The sequence below is a fragment of the Artemia sp. Qi Xiang Cuo genome, chromosome 21 (genome assembly GCF_049724085.1).
Source record: "Artemia sp. Qi Xiang Cuo chromosome 21, ASM4972408v1, whole genome shotgun sequence".
Classification (NCBI taxonomy): Eukaryota; Metazoa; Arthropoda; class Branchiopoda; order Anostraca; family Artemiidae; genus Artemia; species Artemia sp. Qi Xiang Cuo.
The window spans coordinates 20107702-20120885 of NC_142814.1; the positions used below are offsets into that span (position 1 = coordinate 20107702).

General features: G+C 33.6%; 2 protein-coding genes across 2 annotated transcripts in view; both read right to left on the reverse strand.

Moving 5' to 3' along the window:
• The window catches only part of LOC148939326 (E3 ubiquitin-protein ligase RNF126-B-like), a 155469-nt gene extending 146167 nt beyond the window's left edge, over window positions 1-9302 (reverse strand). Inside the window, exon 1 of the mRNA XM_089107269.1 lies at window positions 9202-9302. Within this exon, the coding sequence (XP_088963395.1) occupies window positions 9202-9276 (75 nt within the window). The 5' untranslated portion in view covers window positions 9277-9302. The remainder of the gene's footprint in view (window positions 1-9201) is intronic.
• A 778-nt stretch (window positions 9303-10080) lies between these two features.
• LOC148939327 (uncharacterized) overlaps window positions 10081-13184 on the reverse strand; it is a 79403-nt gene continuing 76299 nt past the window's right edge. Inside the window, exon 3 of the mRNA XM_089106846.1 lies at window positions 10081-10443. Coding sequence (XP_088962972.1) covers window positions 10123-10443 — 321 coding nt within the window. The 3' untranslated portion in view covers window positions 10081-10122. The remainder of the gene's footprint in view (window positions 10444-13184) is intronic.

Sequence of the window (13184 nt, forward strand, 5' to 3'; positions counted from 1 at the left end):
TGACTTTTAAAAAAGCATTTGACAAAATTTTCATCCCACTTCTAATAAAGCAATGTCAACTATACAGTATTGGCCTGTGAACTGAAGCATGGATAGTGCATTGTCTTACAAAAAGAACCCAAGAGGATGTGGTAGGTGATGCTTTGTCATCACCTATGTCTGTCATAAGTGGAGTTCCACAAGACAGTTGTCTTGAGCTGGTACTCTTCTGCCTTGTCATCAATGATTTGCTGCATGTTGTTAAAAATGTGACCTTAAAAATGTTTGCAAATGATGTAAACCTTTACAGGTCAGTCATGAATAAACATGAGTTTTCTTTACTTCAAGAGGATTTGGATGCTCTGCACTGGTGGTGTATGGCAAACTCTATGTTCATTATCAAAACCAAGTGCATTGCTGTGCACTATTTGCATAGACTCCATCAATATTACCATTACTTTGTTGATGGTAAATGAATTTCAAGTGTGGAGTATGTTCAAGACCTTGGGGTTTGCTTTGACTTGAGTCTCAAGTTTGATAAACATATATCAGATATCATCCATAAGGCAAATTACCAATTATTACATCTAAAGCTTACATTTTCTCAGTTTAATCTTTGTTCATTGATTTCACTTTATGTATCCACTGTATGTCCAATACTTGAGTATTGTTCATCAGTATGGTGCCCCCTCAATAAGAGAGAGAAAAGGTTGAGAAAGTGCAATGTAGGGCCACCATACTCATACCTCACCTGAGACATCTACCATACCACCAGAGAATGCAGAGACTACAGTTGCCTAGTCTTCAGTTCTGAGGTGATAGAGCTGACCTAATAAATACATTCCGCATTGTTTGGAACATTGATAATACCACTCCAAGTTGCTTCTTCACTTTTACAGAATACAGTGGTACCCATCAACACCAACACAAAATATACCCACCATATTCACAGAAAAGATTAGGGTAAAACTCTTTATCTAACCCAGTGTGGAAGACTTGGAATGCACTTCCATTAGAAACAGTTGCAACTATCACAGTCCAGTCTTTCAAAAGTAGTTTAGCCTCTACAGATTTCTATACTAGGTCTTATCACAATTTTCTTTTTTAAAATATTTTATATTTTCTAGTATTAGTTCTGTTTGTAGCCTGCATGTTTTCAGAGTGTGTTATTTTCGTTGATTTGCATGTGTGTATGTTGTCAGTGCTGTCATAAATTTTTATAAAGTTTAGTGTAACAAGCTTGGTAGCTTGTTACAGCAACCAGCAACTCTACAGGATTTTTTTTTTCTTATTTTGCTGGACAGTGCAATTTAAGGTAATTTACGGTAAGCTTTCTGCATTTTGGAATTAATAGATAAATAAATAAGGAAAATGTACAAGAGAAGAAGGTAAGCATCTAGATTAGGAGCTACTCAGAAGGAAACATGCTAAGAAATCAATTCTTACTTCATAATATGGAGAATATTTGTGACACAATTATTAAGTGTACCTCTGCTATACTTTACCCTCAGCCCCCACTTCTAATGTGCAAATATGTAGCCAAAATTACTCATTTCCATTGCATTTTCCCAATGCATCTCTCTTGTTTCAAACTGTGCACCCATAAACTGAATCAACTGTGACAAAACAAGAACCAGAAAAACAGGAGTGATGGGTGGCAAAATACATCAGAAATATATAATTTGAGTTCTATATTTACACATTAGGGGGGTTGGGAGTAAAATAAATTGGGACTGCCTGTAAAATGTGTTAGCTAGCCTATAATTATTCTGCATAGGGCAAGGCCATCATGTATGAGGGGGAAGGGGGACACTCCCTCCCCCAATGTTTTTGGTCACTTGGTAAAAAAATAAGTTGGTAAAATTGTGGTGCAAACTGCCACAATTTTTCCAATGCTGCTAAAATTCTTTGTTAAGTTCAATAAAGACCAAGAGAATACTGACATGTCATCTACAGAAATTTTGAACTTGGTAGGTAAATGCAGCAGTTTTACTGACTCCTGCCATTGCAGATGGTGCCATGATTTTCCATTTGGTTAAATAAACAGCACTAAAATAGTGACATGATATGTACCAAAATCTAAATCTTGGTTGGTAAATGCAGCAGTTTTACCGACTTGTACCAACAGTGATTTTACACATTGTATTAGAAATGGACATTATGCTAATTATTGACAAAAAAAAACAGTCAGAAAAATGATCAGCCAGTTGGTAAAATCTCTAGCCCCCCCCCCAAACATTTTGGCTAGTAGCTGCACTGGCATAGGGTCCCAAACCAGTTACTAACCCCCAAGAAATAAACCAAAATCCCCCCAAAAAATTAAGAAAACAACTTATACCTCACTGATTTCTTCTTCTTCTTCTTCTTCTATTTAACAGCAGGCGGGCTTTTCAGTATAACTATTTAGCCCTTTTCCTTTTGCTTCACTCTGAGGGCTACAGAGCTACTGGCTTGATTGCCTCATATTTATTAGATATATTCAGATATCTTTCAGCAGATCTTTTGACTCTAGGAGTTCAAATATAAGATGATAGATGTCGATTTCTATGCTATGTGTGCAGGTATAGTTGGCTAGGCTCTTGGCTGAAAGTGGGATTTTGTGGTGTTTGAAGCATTTTAACAGTTTACAAAGCAAGGTATGTTGTGCAGACGTCAGCATATTACATTCAAATAGGCAATGGTCAATTGTTTCATTATTCATATTACAAAGCCTGCAAAGAGGGGACAGGGGAATTGTACTACTTGAATTAGAAAGCTTATATGAGAATGCAAGGAAATTTAGTCCATTTTTTTCCAGAACGAATTCTATGATAAATTTTAGAGAGATACGTATTGGGAAAGGGGGAAAGGATAGGATTAATCTTATTAAAATTAATATCTGATAGCCTCCATCGGTAAATATCTCTAATTGGGATTGGTCTCCCACTTGGCTGGTCAATATTTATAGCATTTTTTGCTATTTCATCAACCTGATGATTACCACTTATGCCAGAGTGGCTAGGAATGTACTGAAAGTAAGTTTTTATGCCACTTGAAGCAAGATTATCAATAATACTGAGACAATGATAAGTGTCAATGTCCAACTTATATTGAGGAGCTGAGGCCAGCAACTCAAGGCTTGATAAAGAAGTCGGAATAGATGATAATATTATTCGAATTATCAATCAAAGGTTGGTTTTGCTTAAGGTGTTCTAATGCCATGATTATGGCATTTAACTCAGCAGACATTATAGATAAATTATTAAATAATCTCTCTCCCATTGCAATTTTCAGGTGAGGAAGGAAAACACCACTTGCAACCTTCTCATCCATTTTTGACCCATCAACAAATATTTGGAAGTGATTTTTATAGGTAATTGTATTAAGTTCTGGTGATTTTCCTAAGGAATGGCAGCTTTTCTTCTTTTTCTTCCTCATGCTTAATGTACAACAGCATTTCTAGCTCAGTTTTATGCATCTACTGACACAAAGCAGAGCCTAACTTTTGCCAGTCAAGGAATTTTACAAGGATTTTTTTTTTTTTTTTGAAAGGCATATTATTATTATGAATAATTAGACAAAATTTTTGAGTATTTTTAAGGAATGATGTGGTTTCTAAGTGGTCTGTTTTCTTAAGGATAAAAAACAATCCTTTCAAAAATCTGACAGGGTACAGTGTTGCTTTACTGGTCACAGCAAACCTATTTCTCAATAAGGTTGTTTTTTCTAATCTAAACAGAAAACTGGTTGGAAACTAGATGGCCATGTTGCAAAATTAATTTAGAGTCTTTTCTCTTGAACTTTGGCTATTCAGTTTGTAAAACAAATAACAGGAAATATTATTTAATCTAGTTTTATTCAAGATACTGATAATCTTACAGCTCTGCCTCAAATTTTACCATTTTTTCCTTTCCAACCTTTTTCTAAGGTTTCAGTAATCTTACACATTAAAAAAAAATTAAATTTGCAAAATTTCTTTACTATTTTTCTAGGATTTAATCAAATAATTTTAAGATGAATACTTTGTTTGGAAAAACCCGATTGAACCTTTCAAACATTTTGTGATAACAAACTGTAAGTAAGGAGTGACATGGCTCAATAGTAACAAAAATATTAAAAAACAGAATTTTGATACCAATAGACATAAGAAAAGAATTGGTTTATTATGGTGATTCCAAATATATAAGTTTCTTCAAGTTTAGTGTTACCCAATAAAGGCTACAAGCCTGATAGAATTTGCTTGGTTTTCAAAAAAGGAGAGAAACACCCCCTAAAAGTCAAAGAATCTTAACAAAAATTACATTATCAGGTTAAGCATTGTATTTTAATTAAGCTTCCATTTTTTCAAGCACAGGATATAATACTTCAGCTAAATTGTCTATTTTTTTCTTTAGGTAAAAATAAGCCTGCAATGAGTTCTTGTGACAGTGGTGATAGTTGGTGTTTTGTTTATTGCCAAGAAGCTTGGAATGGTTGTAGGTGGTTTGGGTCACTTGTTATGGATGTGAGGGGCATATGCATTGGCAATATATCCCTGAAGATCTTTCAACCAATTACACCAGGTAAACAATGGAGCTAAATGACTTCTTAAAGTCAAAAGGAACAAAGTTTACTGCAAGATATATTTGGAAGAGTAGAACTTCCATTTTATTAGTTTTATTGGAACTTCTGTTTTACTGTTGCTTTTCAGTATACTTTTACATCTTGATATTATAATTTATTTGTTTCATTATCAAGCTCCTATCTAAAAATATAGAATTTTGTATTTTTTGCCAGAAGTAAAAGATCATGCACGCTTGTTGTTTTTTTTTCTAGGGGTGATTGTATTGGCCCAGTGGTCCTAGAATATTGGGGGAGGGCTCATTCAAACAGAGATTAAATGTCTTATTGCCCATTTTAAGTGACCAAAAAGATTGGATGGCAACTAGGCCTACAACAAGCATCAAGTCCCTGAGTGAGGCATATAAGAAAAAGCAAAGGACAACACAAGGTATGACATTACTTTGTTTATTTTCTCCTCTTTTGTATTAAGATTTCATTCTGTTTCCACTTGTTAAGCACTTTAAAGCTTTTTAATAAGCTTTTGAAGCAAATTTAAGGCTCTCATATTTAGAACATTTTGTATTTTTATATTATTCCAACATTTTGGCCAAGTATTTTCCACAAAAAAAAGGTTATTTATTTGTTTTTATCAATCAAAAGTAATTTCTTTTAACTTTTTTTTTATTTTTAGCGTTTTGCTTCATCCACTAGGTAGCAATGACATTCCCCCACCTTGAATATTTTGTGGGTACTTGGTAAAAAAAAAAATGAATCAGCAAAATTGTGGTGCTTAGCAAAGGCCCATTATTTGGTTAAATGAAGACCACAAGAATACTGACATGTCATTCATAGTAATCTCAAACTTAGTTGGTAAATGCAGGAGTTTTACTGACTTTTGCCATGATTTTACAGATGGTACCACAGTTTTCCATTTGATTAAAGAAAATGATACAATGACATTTACCAAAATCTTGGTTGGTAAATGCAGCAACTTAACCAACTTTTGCAGGGATTTATTGTATTGCATTTGAAACAGATAATATAATAATTACTGGTAAAAAAAAAACTGTTGGTAAAAATAATCAGCCATTTGGTAAAATCCCTTGCTCTCCCAAAAATTTTGGCTAGTAACATCCTTGCGTAAAACAGCAATCTTCTATCAGAATAAAGCTCTTATATCTGAAAAAATTAGCCACTTAGCCCCTCTCTCCTCCATAACAAATTGTGCTACAGTGTAAAACTGACTGAATTCAAGAGCAAATGTGGGAAATAAATAAATACCTAATTTTTGCCTGAAACTGTGAATAGATTTCCAGGCTGGAACTTTGAATCTCCTTCAGGTTTGCAGGTGTACTTAAATTTAGCTTATTTCAAGCATACAATGTAATACTTCAGCTAAATTGTTTGCTTTTCTTTAGGTAGAAATAAGCTTTCAACCAGTTCTGGGGACAAAGGCAAAATTTGGTGTTGCATTTATTGCAATAAGCCTTGGAATGGCTGTAGATGCTTTTGGGTCACTTGTGGCAGGTATAAGGGGTATATGAAACATTGCACTTCCCAGCTGAAGGGCCAAAAAACAGATATCAGCACTGCTAGTAGGGACTGTAAAGTCCAATGCTGTATTCTTTACCTTACCTACACCAGGTCATCAAAAGAGCTACATGACTTCTATGATTGGAAGAGTAGAAGTTCTGATTTCTTAGTTAATAGGGTAAAAGACCTCTTTTTGGGAAAGATCACTTTTCTTTGGCATTCTAGAAAAATAGCAATGGGTTTTTGGACCACCTCTATTTGACTACAGCATGATGCAATGTAAGGGCAGTAACAAGAACTCACCTTCTTGGTCAAATTTTAGCCAATAATTTGTCAGCATAAATTAAAAATGTGGTCTCTGCTTTGACAAGCAATTGAAAAGAAAATTTTATACTTAATATTTGTGATTTATAGAATAAACACCAAGCAATAAAAGTTACACTTTTAGAATCAGAAGAAAATCAGCTTGTTAATATGTGAATAAAACTGAAACACTAAAGGATATATATATATATATATATATATATATATATATATATATATATATATATATATATATATATATATATATATATATATTTATATATATATATATTATATATATATATATATATATATATATATATATATATATATATATATATATATATATATATATATATATATATATATATATATATATATATATATATATATATATATATATATATATATATATATATATATATATATATATATATATATATATATATATATATATATATATATATCAAAATAGAATAACTGGTATTTCCAAAAAGAGGTCCTTCTAGGTAAGTCAATAAACTAATAGTTTTAAGTGTTTGATGTTAAATAATTTTAATAAAAACCATATTAATGTATATCTTAGGTTATTAGCTTTTCTCTGATATAAACAATTCTTCCCAATTCCTCTTTGGTAACAAAATGTGAGGGTTTTAGTTCTACATAATTTTACTTAATTGGATACTGGTTTTTTACCCTACTGTTTCTTTTTATATTTTTTACTTTGGGGGATTATAATTTCATCTGTTTTCAATACAAGTATCTGAAGTTCTTTTTCTTATTTTTGATATCTTTACTTCTATTTGTTTTTAATACAAGTACCTGAAGGTTTAAATATAAAGGAGCTGGTCTGATCCTGGTCAGAACACCAGTTGTGTCCCATGTTGGTCTTCTGATTCACATGTTGGAGAATGTGAATAAAGTATAGGTCAGAAAACTGGTTTGGCATGTTATACAAATGTTCATCATTGTGAGTTTAAGAAAAGTAGTTTTATATATTAGCAATGCTGCTTTTGGTGTACTTTTCAATGTGTATGAAACAAGCAATGATAGAGCTTTCAGGTGATGCATAATTCATATCTGAGACAGTTGTTTTGTGGATTTTGTGCTGATTAAAGTAAATAACCCCTGAGGGCACTTGGCAAACTGGTTTGATACCCTATTACAAAGTAAAAATTGTTTTTTCAACATGTTTCCTACCCAATAGCCCCTGATCTAGAACTTTACCAAGAAGCCTACTAAATAATATAGGCCTAGTCTACCAGCAAGCTGAAAATCTATAACATGAAGAAAAATTCATTCATGGAACCTTGAGTGTCAAAAAATAAGCTGTAGAGATCCTACTGGAACTTAACTAGTTCTAAATCACAAATAAAGCTAAGATCAAGGTAAAAGCATGACAACATTGACATAAGTTTTCTTCTGAAAATAGATCCCAGTAAAATTCAACTTTAGCTACTTTTGGCTATCTTGGAAAGGGGTTAGAAAAATGAAACTTCAAGGGATTGGTCTACATGCTAAAGTATGCCCTGGGAAGGTATTTTGAAATACCTAACTCTACTCTTTCTCTCTCTGGAGGGTCCTGAAATTTGCAGTATAAATTTAGAATTGTGACTTCTGATAAGGAGACATGTTAAGAAAACAATTCTTACTTTAAAATATGTATAATGATCCTAGTTAACATATTATCCAAAGGGAGAACCTTTATCATCAAGTCTTTCCTCTTTTTTCCTTCTTATTCCAACTGAAAAGAAAAAAATTACAATTTTCTCCATGCTAGAAATGCAATGCATAAATCTTTTGAAATTACTGCTATAAATTGTTGTTATATAGCATTCATCCCAATCATTGTTAATTCAATTTTTTTTTTTTTTATTATAGATAAAGCAGTGGCAAAAATACAAAATATTAATACAACCTAACCTGATGTCAATTCAAAATCAACAGACTCAGTCAAGGCTGAAAGCCTTGACAGAGTCCATTGAACTTGGCTGGGATGAACACTATCTATAAAACAATTTCTAGCAGCAATTTCAAAAGATTTACACATTGCATTTTTATAGCATGGAGAAAATTGTAATTTTTTTCTTTTAAGTTCAAAAAAGAAGGAAAAAAGAGGAAAGACTTGATAATAAAGGTTCTCCCCTTGGATAATATGTTAACTAGGATCATTATACATATTTTAAAGTAAGAATTGTTTTCTTAACATGTCTCCTTATCAGAAGTCACAATTCTAAATTTTTACCAAATTTGCCCACATGACAGGTCTATACCTAATGTGATTTTGACAAAACAACATTTTAACTTAATTTCAAGTTTATTTTTCTCTGGCTTTACTTCTGAAAATGCAATTCCTGTTATTTGAGTAGGCCTAGCCTAAAAGTGTAAGCTATATTATTATTTTTTTCAAAATTTAGGAAATGTATTTGCATATCTTTAAAACCATATAAATTGGAATTGAACAAAGTTGTGAAGCTGAAAACAATCTTGTTGTATTTCATTTAGGCTAAGCAGAAAATCTATTTTGCAAGGTTTCACTTTTAAAACATAGGCCTACATATTTTTAAAGGTCATCAAAGGTCAGGGTCTTCTAGAGGGAGATGGAGTGGAGATAGGTACTTCAAAATACCTTCCCAGGACATAGGCTATTTTAGCCTGTAGACCCATCCCTAAAAGTTTCATCTTCCTAACCTAAGCCCATTCAAAGATAGACAAAAGTAGCTAAAGTATAATTTTACCTAGATCCCTCCTCCCTTCCAATAAGCATGGCACTGTCCTCTCCTCAAAAGCCTTAACAAGCATAAAAAGTATTCTTTCATAGCCTATTCCAAAATCCTGTTCAATATAAGAGGCTATATATTCAACCTGAAGATTCCCTTCTATTTGTCTTTCGCACTGGTGGCAGTAATATCGTCCGTGTTCCGTTGATGGTTCATCCATTATCTAAGGGTTTATCAAATATTTGACTCAATTTGTTGCTTTATCCTTTCTTCCTTAGACCATGAAAAGGATGCGGCTGATTTAGAGAATTCCCCTAAGCGCTAAGGCCGCGTCTACACTCGGCGTTTTCTAGAAAGCACGGACGGAAGACTAAGTGGCAGATAGTAGTCAGTAAAAGCTAAAATCGCACAACTTTAGAAGATCAAAATTCAGCCATTTGATTTCATTGTTATTAGTTAGACCTTAAATCAGCAGAGGAAACTTGATCAACATTCTGATTACGTCCCTGTAAAACTTTCAAAACATATGTTTTGACCGTGGGTTCCCGAGTCCTTTCAGGCCTGACATTCCTGAACCTAAAGGTCTGTTTCTAATTTCTTGTACGGATCACGTTATAGCAGCTTCAAAATTTCTGCCAAACTTTCCGCTCTATTTTCAAAAACCTGGTAAAATTTCTTAATTCATGCTCAGTTCAGACGCATAGGATTTTGACGAAATCCTTAAAGTGTGACATGATTCCTGTAATTTTTCCTTAGAGGGCGAGAGGATTCTCAAGTTGAAAATTTTCAACTCTGAACCTAGCATCCCTTAGCTCATTTTCCGGCAAATAAAATGCTAAAATTTGAAAAAGTTGACTTATCAGTCAACTAAGCTGTTGAGATTGTTATCAAAGTTCTATTTTCAATGTTCTGTTTGGCAATGAGCTATATGAAGCAAAAATGATAATCTGAGCAGAATTTAGTAAAATCCTTGATATAAGATCTTAAAACTTTGATAAGTGAAAAAAACAGGCTTATTCTGAATTAGCGACACTTCACAAAGAAAAAACGAATAAATTATATTTCTTTATTTAAACACATTTAGCTGCTGCTGAAACCTTGGACTTGGTATGGTCCCAGTATTTGAAGGTAGGGTCGGACGGAATGCAGGAAATGCATGCACAAATCCAAAACATTGTGGAGGTAACTGTCCTAGTGGTGGCTGACTGTTTAAATAAATAGATGATTGAAAATGAGGTCTGAGGTCGTACCACCCAGCGTTATACGGTTGAGATTGTGCAGGCAAGATGTTGTTTGGCGTTTCGGGTTTTCTTTCTTTATTTTCCTGCTTGGGGTTTAGAGCATCTTTCCTTGACTTTGTTCTTCGGTTCTGGTACCATACTTTAACCTAAAATGAGCTTATATTAGAATTTGGACAAATATCTATTTACGTCTAAATGATTATTGCCTGTTTACCTATCACCTTTTTGCCTACTAAGTGCTCTTCAGATAGAATATATTCAGCATCTGTTGCTTCAATGTGTAATTTCAATGATTTTCACTAAATGGGCTTTACTTTTTAAGCTCTGTAGATGTCCTTGGCTGCTAATTTCTTCTTTTTCTCTGAGTGCTAAGAATTATCGACCAAAAAGTCCCAAAGAGCCAAATTTGCCGACAAATTTTACAATCTGATATTAGCCGAAAACTACAAAGGGAGAAAAAAAGAAAACGTGTTGCAACTGAAAAGGGCTATTTTTATATTACGGAAAACTTGTTAACATATGCATCATGAAAGGAATAATGATCGAATTAGCGGAGAACTCACTTTTTATCTACATGGAGAACTTATCTAATCATTAGTAATTCGTGTCATCCAATTTTTCGTATGTAGTCTAAATTACATTTTAGACTAACTTTTAGCTTAAAAATAATTTAACCCTTACAAAAGCTAATCTTCAGTCTATTTTTTTTTTTTATTAAGGACACTATTTCCTAAGAACTTCAAACACTTATGGCTCTAGAGGAACGGTATGGAGGAGGATTTCAACCACACGTCACGTGAAAAATCATGCGAAAAATTTAAGGTTTTCGTTATATATTGACAATGAAAGGATCATTTCAAAATTTAGACCCCCTCCAACTGGATGATTCAAACTATCCTGAAATTAAATCCTATGCCTTAGAGGACAAGACACACAGGACTAGAATAGGTGCAAAACACGAGCATTCAGTAGGCACCCCTATATAATGAACCGAAGTCATTTTATTGTAAGTCTTTATCATTATTAATTGAAAAAAACTATTTCCACAAAATAAATTTTTCAAAGAAAAGTAATGAATTCCATTAAACAAAAATGAGCAAAAATAAAATCAAATAATCTACCAAGCATGAAACTACCACAAATCAGCATCGATAAATAAATGAAACCCAAAACGAAGAGAAATTACAATAAATAACCGAGTCAAACTCAAAACGAGCAGAAATTAAAATAAGTTGGGCTCCAAACCCCTTTGCCTTCCCAAGACCAGAAAAAAATTTGCACTTTACTGAAAAATATAAATGTTTTTGCTTTTATAACTTTAATAAATCAGACAATAGTAACATTTTGATTACTAAATATCAGAAAAAACCTTATATGCCCCCAGGGCATAACTTACAACCCTTTTCGTGAGGGCTGGGGGGTTGTCATCCTCAAAGTCCTAATTTCCAGAACTTTCAACTACGTTGAAGAAAATTGCTATATCAAAATTTCGATTGGATGTGTTTGGGGAAATGGTGGGCTTGAGAGAAGGGTTAGCTGCCCACCAATCACTTTCGACTATTAAAACGAGCACTAGCCATTTCAATTTACAATCGAATTAGCCCTTTTTGAGGTTTCTACGACAACGCTTTCCATAAAAACCTTATATGCCCCAGGGCATACCTCAAAACCCTTAACCTGAGGGCTTTGAGAGGGTTGTCATCCTGAAAGACATAATTCCGGACCTTTCAACAACGTTGAACAAAATGGCTATCGCAAAATTTTGATTGGATGTGTTTGGGGGAATGGTGGGCGTAAGAGGGGGGTTACTTGACATCCAACCACTTTCGACTATTAAAAACGGCACTAGCCATTTTCCTATCGTTTTCCTAGCCAATTTCCTATCGAATGATTCCTTTTTGAAGTTTCTGCGACAACGCTTTCTATAAAAGCAAACCTTATATGCCCCCAGGACCTAACTTATAACCCTTGCCCTGAGGGCAAGTAGCCGTAGTTGGGGGGGGGGCATGGACAAGATTCCCAAAAGGTGATTACTTTAGTAATTTCTAGTTCAAATTAAACTTCTTTTTGGAGGGGCTGGGAGGCTAACTTTGCACCTAGCACCCGCCCTGAGAATGGTTATGTTTATGTTTGGTAGGGAATCTGAAAAGCAAACAGTTCCTTCTTTTGTTTATTTTTTCAATTTTCAAATTGTATAGCCCTTTTGGTAAAATTTCACAGCCCTTTAAAAATATTTTGTTAGTTGAAAACAAGTCCTTATTAATTTCGGTTCAAAAAACTACATTCTAATGTAATCAACTGAATTTTTAAGCTAAAGAATATCAAACAGTTCGTGGTAACGGACTGTAAGTAAGGAACCACCCGGCTCAATAGTAATCGAAACTCTAAAAAACGGAATTTTGATATCAATAGATACATAAAAAGAATCAAATTTTTATGCTGATTTCAAATATATATGTTTCGTCAAGTTTAGTCCTACCCATCAAAAGTTACGCGCCTGAGAAAATTCGCCTTATTTTGCCAATTTCCTATTGAATGATTCCTTTTTGAAGTTTCTACGACAACGCTTTCTATAAAAAAAACCTTATATGCCCCAGGACCTAACTTATAACCCTTGCCCTGAGGGCTGTGGGGGGAATGTCATCTTCAAAAACAAAATTTCCAGACTTTGTAACTGCGTCGAACTTAATGGCTATCTCAAAATTTTGATTGGATGTGCTTAGGGAAATGGTGAATGTGAGAGGGGTGTTAGTTATCCTCCAATCATTTTCGACTATTAAAAAGGGCACAAGCCCTTCTAATTTCCTATCGAATGAGCCCTTTTTGAAGTTTTTACAACATTACTATCTATAAAAACCTTACATGCCCCCAGGGCATAACTTACAAC